Source organism: Rhagoletis pomonella, unplaced genomic scaffold, assembly GCF_013731165.1.
Source record: "Rhagoletis pomonella isolate Grant_MI unplaced genomic scaffold, Rhpom_1.0 Rhpom_scaffold_00008, whole genome shotgun sequence".
Lineage (NCBI taxonomy): Eukaryota > Metazoa > Arthropoda > Insecta > Diptera > Tephritidae > Rhagoletis > Rhagoletis pomonella.
The window spans coordinates 9253782-9276637 of record NW_023458562.1 but is presented as its reverse complement, the minus strand read 5'-3'; the positions used below and the strand labels follow the sequence as shown (position 1 = coordinate 9276637).

At 35.3% G+C, this 22856-nt stretch overlaps 1 protein-coding gene across 2 annotated transcripts in view; it reads right to left on the bottom strand.

The window, feature by feature from the left end:
• The window catches only part of LOC118744143, a 363604-nt gene that overhangs the window by 103768 nt on the left and 236980 nt on the right, over positions 1 to 22856 (bottom strand). For both annotated transcript variants that reach the window (XM_036476920.1, XM_036476921.1), the window contains one exon: positions 17994 to 18911. In XM_036476920.1, the coding sequence (XP_036332813.1) occupies positions 17994 to 18911 (918 nt within the window). The remainder of the gene's footprint in view (positions 1 to 17993; positions 18912 to 22856) is intronic.

The following is a 22856-nucleotide window of genomic DNA, read 5'->3' as shown; positions in this document are numbered from 1 at the left end:
CTTCGCACTCACGTATTTCGGCCTCTCTCTTCTTATTGCGGCAAATACGTCTCGCTTCCCTCTTCAGATCCCTATAGCGGTCCCACATAGCGCGCGTTGCGCCCGATCGCAGCGTGGCCCTGTAGGCGGCATCTTTTTTCTCTGCAGCTTCCTGACACTCCTCATCGTACCAGTTGTTCTTTCGGGCTCGCTGAAATCCGACTACTTCTTCGGCGGCGGTACTTAATGAGCGTGAAATGTGGTTCCACTGCTCGCATATGTCGGTTTGTTGAAGAGTGCTTTCTGAGAGCAGGTGTGAGAGTCGAGTAGCGAAAGCGCTGGCTGTCTGTTGTGATTGCAGATTTTCGACGTTAAGCTTTCCTTGCATATTTGGGCGCACATTTTTTGCTGCACAGAGGCGGGTGCGTATCTTGGCTGCAACAAGATAGTGGTCCGAGTCGATGTTTGGGCCTCGGAGTGTGTATAAAAAAAATTACAATAGGTAATATCGGTAGAGTCGTTTCCAGTGGCTGGGTAACGACTCCTGTGTTCCGTTACCGGCCCGTTATGCCATGGTGGCGTGACTTTGCTGCTGCTCTGCCGCAGTCCGGGCGAGCATGTGGTTGGTGGACGGCGTTCTGCAGACGCTGGCGGCGGCACTGGCGGGCAGCGCTCTGATCGCGCCAGTGGTGGTATTCTGCTAATGCCGGTAAGTAATGCTCTGGTCGCGCCAGTGAGCGGCGCTCTGGTGTCTTCGGTGACGCCGGAGAGTAGCGCTCTGGTCGCGCCGATAAGTGGCGCTCAACTAACGTCGGACAGTAGCGCTCTGGTCAGCCGAAGAGTGGCGCTCTGGTAACGTCGGTGAGATAGTGCCCTAGTCACGCCGATGAGTGGCACTCTGGCAACGTCGCTGAATAGCGCTCGGGTTGCGCCGATGAATGGCACTCACCTAACGTCGGAGAGTAGCGCTCTGGTCGCGCCGATGAGTGCCGCTTTGGCAACGTAGGTGAGTAGTGCTCACCTAACGTCAGAGAGTAGCGCTCTGGTCGGGTCGCTGAGTGGCGCCTTTTCGACGCCGGAGAGCAGCACTCTGATCGCGCCGTGGAGCACAGCTCTTGTTGGCACTGTTGACTTCTCTCTGATGACGCTGGTAAATGGCGCTGGTGAACGTTGCTCTGCTGACGGCGGGCGAGCGGGTACGCGGTTTCACGGTTTTGATGCTCTCCACTTCTGAGTGGTGATCAGAGAAAAACGAAGCTGATTTTGTGACTATAAGCCTGCTCACATTAAAAACGGGGGATGACCGAACACCAGCGCATAGCGTACAGTGTTTGCAAATACAGCCACCACAAGTGAACGATACCTATAACAGCTCATACTGATGTTGACTTCGGCAAAACAGTATTCCGAGTGAACGTGCACGAAACCAGCAACCGCCGTATTTGTACGACTGCCGAAAGCACGATACTGCATTTGGACGGTTACCGAAAGCACGAGAGCTCATCTGGACGGTTACCGAAAGCATGAGAGCTCATTGGGACGGTTGGCGAAGCAAGACGCCGCAGTTCATATGTTGCAGAAGTCGTTTGGCTTGGTGCTGAAAGCCATTTTATCTGTTGCTGAAGGCATCAAACGTTGCCGAAGTCATGATACTGTATTTCAAAAACAATTCAACGACATTTGCTTGTTTGAAATGAAGCATTGATATGTACATACATACGTACGCATGCACATTCGTCACAACTAGCCTGCCAACACGCTCTTGGCGCCAGCAGTGAGTAAAGCGCTATAAATACATACCAGTGATTGCACTTTAAATATCTGTGGGGTAGAATCTGGAACAATATGTGGTAGATTTCAAGCAAATGTGGTAGATCTCAAGTTTAGGATCAAACTTTGTACAAAAATTAAAAAGAATTCGGCAAGGTTTCACTTAAATTGCAAACTTTTTAATTAGCCTCTAAAAAAATTAATTTTAGTATAACAAAAAGCAAGATAGAAGTTGCTGAAAATTGCGTTGAGGTTTGGCAATTTCTTTCCTTGACAGTGTAAAGCAGTTCCTTCCATATCAAGATACTTTTCGAACATACCTTTTTTTGCAACCTTCCGGAGTGCTGCCAGCTTTTATTTTTATCACATCACGTTGTAGCGAACAAATTTGGCACGTTACAGAAACCGCTACTTGTGATTTGGCGATTTTGACAATTCTCAAGTAAATGTAAACAACGCCTCAGAAACTTAAGATGCACTGAAATTTGCTAACACTATCACAAAAATTGCCGCTTTTTAACATTTTCGCTATTAATTCCTTTTATAAATCATATATTTTAAAATTTAACACAATGAAACCGCATTTGCTGTCGAAAAATTTATTATTGGGAAAATTTACTATTGTACAGTTTATGTTATCCTCCAATTCGGCTTGTTTACTTTTACTTGAGAAATTTCATCGCCGCCGGGAATGCGGAATCTTGTATTATATCATTCTCGTTACCATATAGAACCTGGTAAAAAAGAATCCCCTCACGACTCCAAATTGTACACATAACTTTAAATTTATAGAAATCGAAACCGATGAAGTGCTTGAAATTGTCAGTGGTTTTAAAAATAAAATTGGAGGAAAAAAACTATTATCTGATGGAGTCATAAAAGACTCTATAACATATACAGGGTACTTTTACACGCAGTTAATTAATGAAAGTCTAAAATATGGTGTTGTTCCTGATCACTGGAAAACATTTATTGTTGTGCCAATTGAGAAAGTCAAGAACACAATCAGAGCCGACGAGATGAGACCAATTAAAACGTTGCCTAGTGATGAAAAAGTTCTTGAAACGGTAGTTAAAAAGCAACTAATAGAATATTTAGAAATTAGTAAAATATTAATGCCACAACAGTCTGGTTTTAGGAAAAGGCACTCGTGTGATGATCGTGTATTAGCTACCTGGAAAGAAGAATAGAGCAGAAATAAATACATAGATGCGGTCTTCTTAGACTTAAAGCGCCCATTTGAGACCATAGATCAAGAGTTACTTCTAAATAAATTGACTAATATAGGGAGTTAAAATGGTTTCAAAGTCTTATTACAAATCGTTACCAGAGAACACAGATTGGATCGTCGGTATCTGAAAAAAGAAGTATAGTGGTTGGTCTACCTCAAGGCTCAGTGCTAGCACCTATATTATTTAATATATACATAAATGATATTGCCAAGGGTATTAAATATTGTAATATTAATCTTTTCGCTGATGACACGTTAATCATGTTAAGTGGTGATCATATTACTGATATTGTTTCAAAACTACAAGATGACTTAAATAAAATATATAATTGGCTATGTTTAAACAAACTTAAAATAAATGTAAGTAAAACCAAATACATGGTCATATCCAGAAGAAATATTGATATGCATGAACTTCGTAATTTAAACATAAACCAACAAAAAATAGAAAGGGTGCGGAGCTTTACGTACTTGGGTATAAAAATTGATGAGAAGCTACAGTTCAATGATCATATTGACTATACCGTAAGCAAAATAGCAAAAAAAAGTACTTTATGAAACGGAAATATAAAATAATGGTATATGGATCAATAATAAAACCTCTCCTCAATTATTGTCCAACAATTTTCTTCATAATGAATGATAGCCAAATTTATAAATTGCAGAAACAACAGAAACAAGCAATGAGATTCATTCTTCCAAAACGATATGACACGCCCATTAGAGACATGTTATCAGCCCTTGGTTGGCTAAGTGTGAAACAACAGCACTTTTATTATACGATGAAATTTGTTAAAAACATTATTGAAGATAATTTACCAGAATACCTAAAGATTAACTTAAAGTATGGCAGCAATGTGCACAATAAAGATACACGTAAGAAAAATTACTTCAATTTACCCATGTTAAAAAGCGAATCTGATAAATGTAATCTTTATTACAAGGGTCTTAAAAGTTATAATGAATTGCCAAATACTGTCAAGCAATGTAAAAACATCAATGAGTTTAAAAGAAAGTTGTTTGAATTTTATAAAACTATCCCAATATAATGTAATGTATTACTTTATATCTGTTTTCGGTTTACTATTGTTCCAAATGATTTCATTAGGCTTAAGCAATGTAATATTACATAACTATGTTAAGTCTACATATATTGTAATGAATTAGGTTTAAGAGAGCTGTAATAAATAAATAATAATAATATAGTGTTTAGTGTTGGACAATTTTTGCTCTTAAAATTAAGAAAATTATGTCGAGCAAAAACAAAGCTAGGTACTCAAAAACGCGAATATGTGGTAGATTTCAGACCTTGTGTGGTAGATGCTGAAAAAACTGGCAGATCTACCACAATGTGGTAGAAGTCCGATCACTGATACATACATACATACGAGACGATAAGTTACCCTTTAGTACATATATGTAATACTCCTATATTGGCAGTAAGAGCTAGTACCGTCCGAAAACACTACAGTACAGATATATCAATAAACACGTACGAAAGAAAAGGAACACATACGTTTATAAATAAACATGTACACAACACATAAACAAAAACAGCACTCAAGTACACAATACATTGACAAAAACGGTACTAGACTGTCTCGCTTTGATTTCGGAATGCTTACACATTGAGAAGTTAGCTTACTGCCAATATAGAAGTATTACATATATGCTTTAATACATTCGTCGTGCTTTCGGCAACAAGTCAAATGGCTTTCAGCAACAAGTCAAACGACTTCTGCAACAAATGAACTACGGCGTCTTGCTTCGCCAACCGACCAAATGAGCTCTCATGCTTTCGGGAACCGTTCAAATGCCGATATTGCTAGTTTCGTGAACGAGCATTCGGAATACTGTTCTGCCGAAGTCAATATCAGTATGAGTTGTTATAAGTATCGTTTACTTGTGGTGGCTGTATTTGCAAGACAGCACGCTATGCGCTGGTGTTCAGTCATCCTCTAATTTCTTTTAGGTATCGATACAAGGCGCATCAATTACAGGTGATAGCGATAGAAGCTATGATTCTTCTTATGAGCACGCTTGTGTCAAATTATCGTCTGTTTTGCTTTATTTACATATCCGCGTATACATACACATATACGTATATATATACCCCGCAAACAAATGCTCCCGAAATCTTTAAGAGTGTCGGAAATTTGTTACGATTCTTTTAGAAATCTGTAAAGAAAAACATATGAAGCGGCTGACAAGAACTAGTAAAGAAATTTCTGTATGATTTCTTAAAGAAAATTCTTAAAAAAATTGTGAAACCTTTCAGTATTCTATGAAATCCTGGTATGCAGGGTATACATATACACACGAATATGAATAGATAAAGAAGATGTTGATGACACAAGGAGTTCATACCAACGGTAAATGTTGTTTTTGTATGATTGCTACAAGCTGTAGTTGTTGAATCATGGTATCGATACTACTAAGCCAACGCGCTGCACAATCATACAAAGCAGCAGTATTGATTGAGTTTGCAATAGTTGGCGTTCAACGCAAGCCAGTCTCTGGTGGTGATGTCATATGGTGTTATCAATGAGCCAATTTACACGACGACTTTTCAACCTGCGTTTTTGGCACGTTCCCTTTAAAAAAAGTCTTCGAAATTCTCGTGCATTTACACGATGACTTTCTTTGCGGCGTTTCTTCCGTATTTTTGACATTTAAGCGTAAAATTGTCTTAGGTCAACTCTTTCGTCCTCGTTTTTAAAGCGGAGCGAATCGCGAACTCAAAGCAAAAATACGAAAAAGTAAACTCGATAAAAGCGAAACGTCAAAAAAACCCCTCGATTTCGCTCACGGTGCTTGCTTGCCTACCCCGCTGACTTCGCTACACTTCTTGCCTACAAGCTCGACACGCATTGGCTCAATGACGCACAAGCAATCGTTCCATTCAGTCAGAGCTGTTCAGCCGCGACCACAACACCGTGCTGACCAGCATTGCCGCGAGCTTGAAAAAAATGTATCAGTTGCCAAGCAGAAAATGTATCAAAAGCAAACGCAACTGCTATTTTTTAAATTTTTAATTGAAAAACAAATAATAAATATAATTTTATAATTAAACCCAGTTATAAAAAAAAATTATATTACTTGCTTTAACAAAAACAGAGAATCTGTATGCTTGTACTGAAAATCTCTAGTTAACTGCCGATTCTGAGTTAGCTACGCACTGTGAAATTGGCCCTTATTTGCATTACGAAAAACAAACCTGTAGGTCCCTAAACCACACAAAATCATTGCGCAACCCGAGACTTGTACAAGTCAATACACAATTAAATTGCACCTTATTTTGGAGAAACGTTGCTCAGGTAAATATGTGCAAGAAATATGAATGTGCGTTGTATATTTTGATACCCAGTAGATAATTTCAGGAGTTAAAAGCCCTTCTGAAAGGCCTTCCTGAGAGGCAAGAGGCCTTCCACTCTACATTCCATTCTCCTTTCTTTTTTGTATGGAGTGGCACAAATTGAAGGTCTTCTTCTTTCGCTACCATTGAAAGGCCTTCCAAAAGGTTTTTATAGGACATACTTCAGAAGGCCTTTTGGAGGATTTCTTTTAAAAGTGCTCCTTTAATTTATAAAAATCATACATCTTTGAAAAATTTGATAAGGTTTATATCACATACATATGTGTTATTGCAACTTAACATGTTTATTGAAACTCATTTGTAATGCATTCGCGTTAATTGTAAATGGATAAGCCCTTCTAGAAGGCACGCAAGGAAGAACTTATTTCAGCCGTTCTTGGGTAGGCCTCTTAGAATGGCTTTACTTAAGAAGGCCTACCTTAACTATCTTGTGGGATAGCTTCAGCTTTAAAATGCAAAAAAAAGGATATTAAAAAATTTTATTTTTTTCAACGGTCTTATTCTTATTTTACAGCACGATCTGAACACAAAAATCAAAACTAGACTAATAGCCCAATTCTGTATCGGTGACAAATATTTTTTTTCTGGCAAATTTCAAATTTTTCATATATTTTTGAAAACTGTGACAAGAATTTGCCACTGATACAGAATAGAGCCGTAAAACTGCGCAGCAGTCTCAAAAAAACAACACAAATTATTGTACAATAACACAAGTATGAGCAAAATATCAAAATGATTTTGATTTTAGCGCAATAACTATGCAATTAGTACAAACAACCCCATGCACCACACAAATGACCGCGGCAAGCCCGATATTGCGCAATGTTTTTGTGTAGTTAGGGAACCTATAACAGCAGCGTGTGAAAATAAATTCCGGGTTGTATTTCCCTTATAAGCGTTACCAAATCAAACTTATAAATATCTACATATAAAATTTTATGAATTTAAATAACAAGAAAATAATTATTTTCCTTTCAACTATGTAGTAATATTATTGATAGTTCTCGAAAATTCATTTCTGCCAGCCAAAAGCATCAAAATTGGGCATTTGTGAACAAAAAAGTATCAAAATATCAAATCTTAATGTAGAAAAAAAACTATCAAAAATGATACGATTGTATCGAAACGGTGCTGACTGACTGTTTAGCGGCTGTGTTCAGTGTTACTGTTGTGCGATTAAAGTGTCAAATTGACATCAATAGGTTTTAATTTTAACAGAGAAAACTATTTTTGACAGAAAATGATGATCTCCATCGTATATGTAATACTTCATATTGGCAGTAAGCTAACTTCTCAATGTGTAAGCATTCCGAAATCAAAGCGAGACAGTCTAGTACCGTTTTTGTCAATGGATTGTGTACATGTTTATTTATAAACGTATGTGTTCCTTTTCTTTCGTAGTTGTTTATTGATATATCTGTACTGTTTCGGATGGTACTAGCTCTTACTGGCAATATAGGAGTATTACATATATGATCTCATATATCATAGATGAAATAAAGTCTACTCTAAGCAGCTTTTTTGGCAGATTTTCAGTTGAACAAAGCTAAAACTAACGTTAGAGTCGATTTTATTTCGACTATGAATATTCCTCAATAAGTTTGGAGAGGTAAAATAATGAAAGTATTAACATACATGGTATAAACAAAGAACGTAGATAACAAGAAGGGACCACCGGGAATTAACCCAAAATGATTAAAAATAACGTCGCTCGTTCCTTAATTTTACGGTACAGAGCTACGTAGCGAACCATTAAATTAAGATATAAGTGACATTTATTTGAAAATATATCACATTAGAGACTATTTTAGAAGTTAACTAACAAAAAAAAAATTGTGTGTTAGGCCATTTCAGCTCTCATGGTCTCAAATGTGGTGAAGCCCATTCTCTAAAGAAAAGATAAGCTAACTTCTACAAAATTTTTTTCGATGATGGCCTGGATTTCGAATTTACAACTTAGGTAGAATACATTATATAACGAATGCTCCGTTACGCTTATCGAAGGTGACGCAAGAATTCGTAGAAATGACCTCTACCTCTTATTCTATGTTGTATAAAAATTTCATATCTGTACCGATTACCAGTAGCTCTCTTGAAAAATATGTGTATTCGATTTTACTATGGGAGTAAATATAAACTCAAAACTTTACAGCTGTTTTTCTTGAGTTTTTGGTTTTTTGAGTTATGACAGCATTGAAGTAAATGAGTGTTATGTTCATTTACATAACATTCATATTGGACATCGAAGATAAATTTCGATCATCCGCCATAATGTTTGTTGGACAATTTTTAAACAATTTTTGATGTAATTGAAAGAACGAAATTTTGTACGTAATTTTTATACTTTTTAACACGCCGATTCTTTTTGGTATTCCCGATATTTACTCAGTACTTGTCAAAAAGTATCGAGTTCTCGATATTACTCAATATTCATGAAAAGTGTCGATATTCTGTACTCGGTACTCGTATCGTTCTATCACTAACTATATGGATTCAGGTGAAATTAATAGTTGACGTGCAACGATTTCTTAGAAACTTGAAATTTACTCCAATTTTTCTTAGGAATGGGGCATTATGAAATATGGAAAGTGTGGTACAGTTGCCACCAGGCCTGCCAACTTGGCTCAAACCGCGCCATTTTTGCCACTATTTTACTTCAAATGGCACTTAATTTTACTATGAAAAGTGCCAAAATGACACTTGAAAAACAGTAATATTTCAATATATTTTTGCGAAATCCATTGCGTGTACTTTTTTTCTCAACTAAAATTTCCTGATTTTTAAAGTTTATACAACTGGTTTATCTTATTTTGGCTTGCACTTCTTAGGCGGCGGTATCGCAAAAATGGAGAGTGAAATTTATAAAACGGAAATTTTTACTTAAGAGGGAAGATATAGTATAGATACGGTGACCATATTTATGGAAGCCGAATACGGGACAAAAACAATTTTGCAAATTTTTTCCACAAAAGCTAAAATATCTTAAAAGCTTCTTCAATGATCTTGATGTATTCACCCTAAAACAGCATCCCTATAGCAACATTACACATTTGTAGGATATTTTTCTCGAGCTTTTTACCCCGCAAAATTTGTAAAAAAAAAAAATCCGTAAATTTTAGTATAATAAAATGCAAGTGAAATCAGTGGATAGCAGTGCCCGATACCATTCCGCAGGCCCTGGATCAAGCCCGTTTTCCGACTTACATAAAAAAATAAGAAAAAAAAAACAGAAAAGTTTTTGTTTTAATAGCGGACGTCCCTCGGCAGGCAATGGCAGACCTCCGCGTGTATTTCTGCCATGAAAAACAGCTTCTCATAAAAATACAATCGCCGTTCGGAGTCTGCGTAAAACTGTAAGCTCCTCCATTTTGTGTGACAACATCAAGGCGCACGCCACAAACCGAGAGAGAAGCTCTGCCAAACGCTAACATATTGTGTAAGCGCCAATATACTATTATTAAAATGCCGTTAATTTTTGGCATTTTTTTTTTTTGTTGAAAGTGTTACGAATTTTTTTCATACAATGTTAGAAAATTTGTTTATGGGGAAGCAAATGAGCAGCACGTTGCACTTTATTATACTAAATTTTATAGAGTTACAAAACTGCAAATCAAATTTTGTCTAAAGATTCTGATTTTGATGAAACTTGGCATAATTAATTTTCATAGTTTTTGCAAAATGTCGAAAATTTAGATTTATATGGTTCATGTTGGGAAAAGTGGTTTACTTTCATAAAAAATAATAAACGTTAAATAAACAAAAGCAAAATAGCCAAACCTGGCTAAGATGTTGAGTACTAATTTATATTTTGGTCCCTATATGTGTTCGAACCACAGACATTCCGATTAGAAAATAATAACTGTCTATGGAGAAAATTACGATCATATACCAACATCACTGGTTCATAGGCATGCCATTTTAATGAGCTGTCAATACCGGCTTGGAAATACCGAACACCGAACAAATACAGAACATTAAAAGAAATACAGAACATTTGGCGTCCCGTATAAAGTAAATAAATTACCAGGACAATTGGTCAAAAAACCGGAACTGTCCCGTATAATACAGGAAGGATGGTCACCGTAAGTATAGAGAAAGGAAAAAAGGAAGAAAGCGACGTATGCACAGCGATCAATAGCGATAGCAAAAACATCTTCAAAGTGCAAAAATACGAATACCTATATACATACGTATTTTTGTATGCACTTACATGCATACATACATATATATGTATGAACTCATTTTGCATTTCAGCCCTGCCGGTACCACGCAAAGTTAGAGCCAATTTACACGACTTCTTTTCACCCTGCGTTTTGGCACGTTCCCTTTTAAAAAAGTCTTCGAAAATCCTCGTGCATTTACACGATGACTTTTTCTTTGCGGCGTTTCCTGCGTATTTTTGACATTTAAGCGTAAAATTTTATTTGGTCAACTCTTTCTTCCTCATTTTTAAAGCGGAGCGAATCGCGAACTCAAAGCAAAAATACGAAAAAGTGAGCTCGATAAAAGCGAAACGTCAAAAAACCCCCTCGATTTCGCTCATCGTGCGTGCTTGCCTACCCTTCGCTACACTTCTTGCCCACAAGCTTGACACGCATGACTTTCCACCCAAGGTGAAAAGTCATCGTGTAAATTGGCTCTTACTAGCGAATCATAAAACTAAATAAGAATATATGAATGAAGGAAGCGTGCTTCGTGCACCCAGGCCCTTCGAGAGAAAACTCCAATTGGATACATTTTTAGACGAATTTTTGCGGGATACTTATTTTTTCCGATCAGTATAAATGTGGATACTTTTTTAAATAGGCCAAAATTTTATATTTTCTATAAAGCTTTTTTCGTTCTAAAATCGATTTTCATTAAAGATGGTAGAAAGGATTACGTTTTCTAAATTTACTAAAAATCGCTACTTAAGCGTGAAATTAAAGCATTTTATTTTTTGTGAACGAAGCAGTGAACATATGAAAAGATATAAACGCAATTGTTTTAATTAGTTAAAAAGGATGCTTTAAGCAAGATCTTAATATGTATATATATAAAGTAAATATATACTCTTTCTGTAGTAATCTCTTTCATATCACATATATTCATTTGTTAATTTAAAAAGAAAGATTTCAATGTAGTTTAAAATACACTGTTAAAAAACTAAATTTGATTTATTTAAGGAAATTTGTATGAATTTTACTGAAAAGACTTTAAATACACTCTAAAAAATTTTGTTTATTTGCGCATATTAAGAGAGGTAACCAGTATTCTCTTTTAATGTGTGCCAATTTGCACACTAAACATTGTTTACTTTTACATACCAAATTTGTCGCGAAGAGCAAAATTACACATAAATTGTTTAAAAGAAGAAGAAGAAGAAGAAGAAGAAGAAGATGTATTTGTAGTTTGAAAATTTTTGCAATTTTAAACATTTAATATGTGTATTTATGTGTATATTTTAAAGATCTGAAGTTCTAAATCAAATCCTGAACATCTTATACGTACATTTATACAGATTCTTGTTGAAATAAAGATACTTTTCAGAAGTAGTTTTACATGCTCTTTTTAGAGTGTACTTACTATTTATTATACTTACTTTGCAAAATACTTATGCACAAAAAATGTACTTTATAAATTGAAATTACAAATGTTTGATGTATTCCAAGTCCTTAGGATGGTTTAAATTATGTATTTTTCGTGAAAATCTTTGGTTTCTTACAAATTATGAGATGTATACGTAAAAAAGGCAACACGGCAACACTGCCCGGGACTAAAAAACACTGGCCCCTATATATAAATTGTATTAATAAAACAGCATGTGCCCCAAATTGCCAAAAACGAAACCAGGGGGAACAATTTTTTTTTCAGGCTTCGCAGATTTTTGATTATATCTGGGTCATGCAAATTCTGAGGTATCAGACAATATAAATGTTAACACAAATCACCTTCTCTCAAACATGAAAATTCACTTAATCTCGAGACACCTTTAAGTTAATGAAAATGAAAAAAGCGCAGCATGAAATTAAGGGTTGTTTATATTTACGCGCCACCATTTTTTGCATTATACTTGCTTTTCTTCAATTGCCTTGTATTACTTTAAAGTTAAAAAAAAGCATTCGACAAAATAATCAGTGATTAACTTCCTTAATGAAAATCAAGTCGGCAGCATTTTTTAATGTAATGTCCAAAATATCAAAAAGGTTTTGGCGCGGAATCCACTAGGCCAAAAGATGGAAAAATCTTCTTCGAGCATTTTCGGCCTTCTTCACAATAAAATAAAAACATCTCCTATACTCTTCATTATCCACGTGTGTTCGGTGCAACACTATTTGCAATGTCGTATTTTCACTAGGCATTGAAATGACAAAAATTATAAGCCATTATTACCATGTGGAAATGAACTTAATGAGAATTTTTTTAACGTAATGACACGAAAATGTTTTAATGCCCAACGATTTCATAAAAAGGAGAAGGTTATCAATTCGTTGGAATATTTTCATTTATTTTTTTAATGTGTGTTTCTATAATTCCTTTTTTAAAGGAAAGCCGTTACCTCACAGGTGGCCCCATACTAATTTGGTTTAAATCCGATATTGAAAACTGAACGATAGTCTTAAATTTGTATACGAGAATTTAAGTCGGTTTTGATTTTGGCTTAAAAATTACTTGTTTTCTAATTGAGTTTTCAGAAAAAATTATTTTTTATTTAGTTAGAAATACGGCTAAATTTAAAGCAACATTGTAAGCTATTCAACGTGTTATTGACCCATAGTTAAGATTTACAGTAAAACCCGCTTAAGTACCTCACGAAAAATGTCAGCTTTTTGAGGTACTTAGGCGGGTTGGGTACTTAAAAGAACCCGCTTAAATACCTCGATGCGGGTACTTAAGCGAACATAATTACTGATATAGTTACATCTTCTTGTTAACTTGCATAAATACTTGAATAACAACATTTAATGAAGTATACATAGTTTAAAACCAAAATCGTAGCAATATTTCAGCACATTAACAAGTAAAGAAAAACTTTATTAAAAAAAAATATATAGTGCAATGGTATGTCATTTTTAAAAGAATTAAATTGTTTAATTCTTTGATGTGTCAAAGATGGACATATCATTTTATACCAAATTCAAAATGATACATATTGTTTGCCACTTATGTTTATTTATTAATTTTTAAGATTTTTCAATCAATTAAAATACAGTTCATTCCCTAACAAATACCATATAAACCGAATCTTAAGATTTTGTAGAACACTTAAAAAAAAGATTCATCATAATTGCAAACTTTTTTCTCTGAAGTATTTTTTGAGTATACAGCTTTTTGGCCATTCAATTTTGGTGTAATAATGTGCAAGTTTCAAGTGGCTAAAAATTACCGTTGATTTTTTAGAATTTTTTTTACCGGAGGTGTGTAGTGCTGCTACTGAATTTCAAAATACGTAAATATTTTAAGCAATTTTAAAAGAGCACTCAAAAGGGGAAAATTCTAAGTAAAATTGTAAATGGGGCACGAAAAATTTAGGTACTTAGGCGGGTTGGGTACATAAGCAGGCCGGTAGGGATTTTCTTCAGATTATATTAAAAAATTCACGGTGTCCAAAAATATTGGTTACTTCAGCGGGTTAGGTACTTAAGCGGGTTTTACTGTATATTCTTTCTACCTCAAAGCTAAAAGAGGAAGAAGATTTTCTGATTAAATTATAAAAATCTATTGGAATTATTTCCAGTATCTTCTATTACTATTATTATCCTTCAAAATACACTCTCTAAAGGTGCTATTAGATTTTTCCTTCAAGAGTTACGGCCACTTAAACTGCCATGTCCTCGAATCTAACATCACCAAACCAAGCATATGCTTTCTAACTCATTACGTCATCTTCCAATGGCCATAGTTTCTGATGGGAAAATCTTAAAGTACCATTCGAAGGCGCATTATGAAGGGTAAGAATAGTACTAAATGGCATAGAGCAAACAAAAGTGGCCATTAAAGCCGTTTTTAACATCCTTTTATTAGCTTCACCTGTATGTTTGTAACCGACTCCTTTGGACTCGATTTTGACCCACTTTAAACAGACAGATTTAATTCAAACTTTGTACACTTATCAAGAATCAGCGACAATATAATAATTTCATAAATTTATCTCATTATCCTGATTAGGATCGCCAGGATTAAATAATTTCCTCACACAGCCTCTGTGTGAGAGCAAGTGAGACAACTACGCTGTCTGCACATGCGTACCGTCTACTTACTTTCCGACTCGAGCACTCGGCTTATTAGTGTTAATACATTCTATCCCTATCAGTTGCACAGTTGGCCAAGCGGGCTAAGGCGCAAGTCGTAGGCGCGAGACAACGAACTTACCAGACATGATTTCAAATCCCGTCTATGGCTGAAAATAAATGATGTAACGCTATCTTCCACTGCTTGACCGCGGTACTGATATTAATTGCAAAGATGAATTTGGCAATACGCCACTTCTTTTAGCAGTAGAAAATAATCATTTCGATGCTGTAATAGCATTATTCAATCGCGGAGCCGATTGTGAAAAATAATTTAAATGTTACACAGCTGAGTCTCGCTGGTTATATTGGCAAAATAGAAATCTTTGAATATCTTCTAAATCGGGGTGCGACTGTTAATATAACTTGTACTATTAATGATTTAGAAGATTACTCGTTGCTGCACCTCGCTGTCGTTAGTAATAGTAATCACGGAAAAAGGATGATCGAGTATCTTCTAAAAAAAAGGGCGCTGAAGTCAATGCTCTAGCAAAAAAATGGATCTACTGCTTTACATCTAGCTATATCAAAAGGACGTCGGCTAATCATCGATTTCCTGTTAGAGCATGCCGATGTCAATATTGAAAACAATAAATCGAACTAAAAAAACTAAAAAACACGCTTTTAAAGCATATATGTATCTAATACTTCTATATTGGCAATAAGCTAACTTCTCAATGTGTAAGCATTCCGAAATCAGAGCGAGACAGTCTAGTACTGTTTTTGTCAATATATTGTGTGCTTGAGTGCCGTTTTTGTATACATATGTGTTGTGTACATGTTTTTTTGTAAACGTTTGTGTTCCTTTTCTTTCGTACGTGTTTATTGATATATCTGTACTGTAGTGTTTTCGGACGGTACTAGCTCTTACTCCCAATATAGGAGTATTACATATATGTTTTAAAGCATATCAAACTAAAAAGAAAAAAATAATTCTTAATATAAGTTGAAAATATAAACTATATTTATTTACGTACTGAACCGCGAAAAACTTCAATATCTTGGAGCATTTGTAAGCTCGAGCTCGAATTCTACGCAGAAAATTACTTCCGACCTACAGCTGCACAGCAACAGAAACTTTCAAATATGTATTCATAATTATCATATTCTTAATTTCTTTGGATTACATGTCAATACGCAAGTCTACTGAATTCATGCTACTTATTGCATAAAACAGACTACAAGCCATTTAAAAGCCAAATTATAATCAACACGTACGTATACCGCACAGATAACGTAACAGTCTTTTTCTGAAACGTAACAGCCCAACTATCTTTTGCAAATAATGACCTCAAAATTAATTTTATTTCAATAAATACATATGAGTTATATAAGGATAATATAATAATATAAAAAGTACTTCCAAAAATTTTTATGCAACAGTCCGCTGTTGAAACATTCATAACTACTGAAGAACAGGAGGTACAATATATTTCAGGTATATATTAAATATTACCACGTACTTATGCTTTCAGATGCAAGAAGAAAAACTATCCGGAATTTGTATTCTAGCAAGTTTCAGCGGTATTTGAAAAGCACTGTGAGCCAAAACGTATTCTAGCAGTACGCGTTTTGGGCCATATCATAATTTTCTTTAATTTGTAGAGTCCGAAATAATCAGCACGAATTGGCATATATTTATAATATTTATATTAAAAACTTATAACAGAGGAGCAATTACTTTGTAAAAAAATAATAACAAGTTATGGTTCTGAAATTTCGGGCCCGTTAAGAAGCCCGAGCTCGGGGGGATTCACCCCTTTGCCCCCTCCCCCTCGACGGGCCTGCGTGTACCTACATATATTCGTACATACATATGTTTGGATGGGTACAAATATATACCCAGCCAGCAAAAAATCCGAAAACCGATCCGAAAAAGGACAAAAAAGTGGATGAAGTGCGAATTTTTGTCCGTTTACTGATTCCATTTCCGGATACGTTGATGATCTGTTTTCTCACTAAAGTGTGCGGCAGGAACGTATGTACAGACAACGGTGTGTGAAACGGATACGCTTTCGGCTGTGTTTTCTGAAATTTGTCTGATTGAATTTTTCGTTCATTCATTTCACTTTCATTCTGCACTTCACAGATACTTTTTCATGGTTCAAAAGAAATCAAATGAAATTATGAAGCGCCTGACGGAATTCGGCACCTTTTGGAAGCTACCAAATAGCGGCACACTCAGCCACTGCCAACTACGCATTCATGCTTTCAAATGTTTAGCTTGAGCAAATAAAATACAATTATTTCTTTCAAATGTCATCTTCTTTTTGGAACGTTTCGAGCGTTTTCCGGATACGAAAATTGATGATAACTGTAGGAGTTTTTTTCTATTCGTTTCGGACACGGAAAATGGCACTAAACTGCACTGTCGGCAAAATTTACGTTTCTTTGCTGGCTGGGTATCTATGCTGAAGCAAGCGTGGTTTGCTGATATACCCATGAACATACATATGTATGTATGTACTTATGGACAGCAATACAAAAATAAAAATACATGTGACAATCGTCCAAAAGATCGAAGAAGTACTTGAGGAGATTCTGTAAGTTAGCGACAATTTTCCAATCGTTATCGTACTAGGATCCTAGCGATCCGAAAATGGTCGCTAACTGGTTACAGAATCTCCCTCCTGAAGTACAAAATATCGCAAAGAAGTACATTTGACTGTACTTCTAAGTACGAAGTACAAAAGCGAAAAAAGAAGTACTGTACCTCCGAAAGAAGTACGGTTGGTCACATTAGTAATTGATGAAAAAAGGGTCACCATATTATTTTTGTTTTTCTTTACTAACTAGTAAAAGAATAAATCTGAGATCCAAAGTCAGAAATAAATTCACATGTATTATAAAGTATTTTCGCTGTTATAACGTTCCGCTGTTGAATTTAAAAAGAAAATAGCGGGACAAGCTTTGAACAAAGCACAGAAATCGAGGTGCGGGAAGGAGAAAAATCACATTTCCTTTAAAAGTTTTAAGTGATTAATTTTTTCGTACTTACAAGAGGAAATAATTTTTAGTAGCATGGTTAACATTTCCTAAAGAAATCTCTGAAAAGGGGCAACAGTCGCACATAATTTTGGGAAAGGGCCAAAAAACATAAATTTTCAAAAAGTCGGGTCAAAGGCTATTGGCGCCAAAAAAGGGCCAAATTGTCCTTTAGTCGCGCAACGGCAACACTGGTCGCACGTACACGATGGTGTGGTTTCATATATACACGTTAACGTACGTTCACGTCGGTGAGTTGGTGCCCACACTAGGTAGAGATTAATGGCAAACAGTCAACTATAAAACTTTCTGATAAAAGGCCTAATTTTGAAACGGCACAGGTCACGAATAATATTGAGATACATTTTGAGTAAATACTTACCTTACAATCACCACACTGATGAATCAGTGAATACACCTGCCGGCAATCGAAACGAAAAAGTATTTCTGCCAGTTCGCAAGTGATCCGGGTGGCCAGTAGATCTAAGTCCATGATATCCATAAGAATGCGAACACACTCCACGCCGCCACTTAGCGTTGCATTTAAGGCGACTGTGTGAAGAGCGCTGAATACATTACGCTCGCAGCAATGGCGTAAACGTAGTGAACGTAGCTGAGCCGCCAATTCGACAGGCGATTTGAATGTACACAAATGCACCGGACTCGTCTCCTCCGTATCGCCCAAGTAATCAAGGCACTGTTGTTCTTTCTGTTGGTTTTGTTGTTGTAGTGGCTGTTTCTTTTGCTTGTTGTTATATATGCGGCGAGCGTTGCTTTCGGATTTCGATCCACCATTGATATTACCAGAAGGGTCATTAGGCGTTCTAGATTCAGCCTGATTTTTATTCGGTTTTACAACGTTATTGCTGACCTGGTGCTGTTGGCTGCCGGGTTTAAGGGCGAGTGCATATACCGTGTTATCGTTCTGTTGAGCTCGGTAAGGTTTCGTTTGAACTAAGGAAGCAGATGCTATGTTCACCATATTTTTTCTAGACCTTTCTGCTATTCCTGTACCAACCATGCTTTGATCTGCATAGGAGTATTCAGTGCTGTCGTTGCCCTTCCAGGAGTTCAAGTCACGACGCGCTTTCAGCATTTTCCCGCTTTCGTGATGGTTTTCAGCAGGTGTCTTAATATTTACTTTATAATTATTTATTAAATTACTGTTATTATTGTTAGATTTTGTATTAAAATTATTAACTATGCTTGACTTTAACTTTTCACATGAAATGGGACAGGCTGGGGGCCCGGGGCCTTCATCAACCCATGCCACAGGCAATGTGCCGGCGGAGCATTGACCCTGAAAAAAGAAGAAGTTTATTTATTATTTAAATTTTAATACAACTAACAAAATACTCGTACATAATTAAATACAATATTGTCGGAATACATTTTCCTGTAGATATTTTTCGTATAGGTCTTCGCACTGAAATGATACTTTTCTGATATTTTCCTGATTTTCGTTTTTATTGAATACGCTTTCATTCTGCACTTCGCAGATGCCTTTTCAGAGTTATGAGAAATAAAATAAAACAAAACAATAGGGATGTCAGTTTCAAAAATACATCGATGTATTTCTTTGATTCGATGCAGCGAAAAGTACATCGACATTTTTCGATACAGCGAAGGGAATACATCAATCAATCAACATCATAGGATTTTACAGATATTAAGTATTTCGCAGCAAAATATATTAAAAGCAAAACTATTCAAAATTTTAAATTAATTACTGTAATTGAGCTAATTATGATTCTAACGTAACTTTATAGCCATTTACATTTTTTGGCCAAACTTGCTTCTTTTTTAATTTTGAACATGCCGGTTCATTGTACTAGAGATGTCAGTTTTCAAAAAACATCGATGCCACGATAAATCGACTATTTATACATCGAGTAAAACATCGATATTTTCGATGCATCGATGTTTTGCCGACATCCCTACAAAACAAGCAACGAGAATTTATGAAATTATATTAGTAATACGAAACACTCTGCATTCTTTATTAGTTCTTGCTGATGACGGAACCCATTAAATTTTCATTTTGAATGTTTACAATTTTGGTTTCCGAATATGAAAAACAATCCGAAATATAAATCTGTTTCAGATCTTCTCCGGATAACAACAATGTACGGAAAGCGCACCGTCCCACACTGTGACAGGGAGACCTCCATAACTGCCATAACTAAAGCTTTTAGACCTTCTAAAGGGGATAGAATATTTTCCTATACATAAGTATGTAAATATCTACTGTTAGCAAAAAAAACGTTTTGCCGGCGAAATTTATTTGTATTAATAAACAAGTAAGAAAGTCTAAGTTCGGGCGGAGCCGAACATTAAATACCCGGCGCAAGTATTAAATATATGTTTTTCACCTTTCCGAAAGCTACCGCTACAAGGTAAGCCAGAGTGTATAAATTTTGAGTAAATTAGCGTCCCTAAATTTCGAAATATTGAAGTTTCTGAAATTTACCGTTGTATGAAAAGCGGCCATAATTTTAGTCCGATTTCAATAATTTTCAACGTTTTTCTTTTATGTGGCAAGCATAATAACTATACCGAGTTTGGTACAAATTGGTGGAACGGTTACCGAGATACATTAGCGCACACAAGGGGTGGGTTTTGGGGTTCAAACCACCCCTAAAGCTAATAACCTCAAATACAAACTGTATCTTAAAGCTAAGAATCCAGCTCTCAAGGAAATCATAAGAAATATTTATTATAATTTCTGTTGCTTGATAAAAGCGCTTTGCTTTTGCTGTAAATTTGCATGAGAAAATAATATACGACCATTTTTTTCTTGAGAGCTGCAAACTGGTTTAAGAAATTTTGGTAGAAGAAAATTTCTTTTCCATTTCTTGTCCGTCGTTTTATATGAATTTTTCGTTTTTCTTAAGAGTTCAGATAAGTTTTTCGGTATTCGAAATATTAAAAAATGTGAAATCGTGAAAAATTACCATCTCTATCGAAAACCAGAAACCAGAAATCGAAAAAATTAACATAAAAGTGTAAAAATTTCTTGGAATCAATAAATTTATTTTTCCTAACTCTTTTTTAAAATTTTTGATTAGGTACTTTTGAAAGTTGAGCTCATCTTGAGTTTATAGAACTTTTTATCAAACAAGTAGTTTTTAAGGAAAGAACACAACCGACTTCAATTCTCATATACAAATTTACGTGTACCGTTAATTTCTTCATGATCCAATCATCGGATCTAAACCAAATTACCGGACGACCCTTGAGGTGTCATCTTTCCAATAAAAAAAGAATTATTGAAATCGGTTCACGTGGTCCCAGGTTATGTATTCCGACGAATTGATAACCTCCCCTTTTTTTGAAGTCGGTTAAAAATGTTTGAGTTCTGTTAATCTTTTGTAAATAAAGTGCAGTTTATGAATTTTAAACCGTTTATTTATTTATTACATACTGTACATAAAACTTGCATAAATGTATTTCAAAGAGCGTATTATCTGAAGAGAATTTTCAGTATATTCCGGTGATATATCGTCAGAAATATAAAACCCCCCCTAAAATATATTCCTGGGTGCGCCCCTGCCGAGATACATATATGTAATCATAAGTGGGCGGTGCCACGCCCATTATCCAAAATTTTATGATAAGCGTATTTCTTGGTAAAGAATTGTTTCAAGCATCAATTTTGAAGAAATTACTGATTTATCGAAGATTTTGTATTTCTCTAAATTACCGTTATAGGTACGGTGACCACAAATATATTTTGAAAATGCAGGACAATTATTAAAAAAATGTACCTACATATAATTGCGTAGTATAAAAATAACAAAAATATATTACATACATATATACATTCCTTCTCATTTGAATAGCGCACCCTTTTTTGATTTTCTTCGTTACAAAGTATGCTTGACAAAATTTTTACATGGAAGAAAATGTGCAGCACCGTCAACAAAAAAAATTTCCGCCCCTATGTTGATTTTTTTTTAATTTTCGAAAATTATTAAAATCGGATTTAGACGTAGAATATGCTATATCTTTTATAAAAAATTAATGAATATTAAACAATCAAAAGGAAAACTGTAACTAGTAAGTATTAAAAGAGTGCGCTTTCAAACAACGAGGAGTGTATATTTCTTAATTATTAATGTAATTTTAAACTTTAAACATAAATCACATTTGCTTCATTGGTATTACTCTTTTTGTAATGAAATTATAATAAGGCATATTACATATTACCTTACACGAAATATGAACCTCTGTAAAGCAAATTTTTTAGGCAAACGTCGTTGAACACGAAAATAATACCCATGGTTTCAAAGAAGTGTTCTCGAGATTTGTTCGAGAAACGTATTTTTAGTACTTTTTTCAGTTAATCGTCAATATCACATGAAACGACCTACAGCTCGAAAGGTATTGATGGGCCCTTTGCAAAAGTATATAATTTGTGCAGATTTGTGTTCCGTAACATCTACATATCTCATCAGATTTTCATTTACTGTAAAAATAAAATGATTGAAATTTAATTTTTTTCGATTTTCGTCGCTTGTAACACTAATCATTTTCATCAAAATCGGCAAAGTAATATATTTTTGTAAGAGGACTGTAGGTCGCTTATGTTGATTGAATAATTTTTTCATCAGATATTGACGAATAGCTCCGAAATGTACCAAAAACACGTTTTTCGAAAAAATTACGAAAACGCTTCTTTGAAAAGAAAATTGGCTTGGAAAACTTTTTTTTTTTTCTTAAGCGATTACCACAAAATTTGTAGAACAGTGTTATTGATATATTTGATGCTGGTCTTCGTTTTCTCATCATCCATTGCCCATAACCGTACAAAGTTGAGAACGCATTGATTGGTTGAACCAGCTTAAACTTATTTAGTTATCAATTAGTTATCGACGCTGCTTTTATTTCGATTAGGAAAAGCAAATTTTAAAATATCGAAGAAAATGCGGGACAAAGGCAGGACACTTGGAAAAAATCAGTACATTTTGGGGGTTTTCTGTTTTGAAAAACTACGCGGGACAGACCTTTAAATAACAATACGGTCCTGCAAAAAACAGAACGGATGGTCACCGTAGTTATATGGGATGTGGGCGTGGTTATTGTCCGATTTCAAAAATTTTCAGCCATTTGGTATGCCGTAGCAAGGCCACCAACTGTGCTAAGTTTGGAAGAAATTGGTGCAGCGGTTACCAAGCTATACACATGTAACCATAAGCGGGCGTGGCTACGCCCATTTTCCAAAAATTTATAACATCCTTATTTT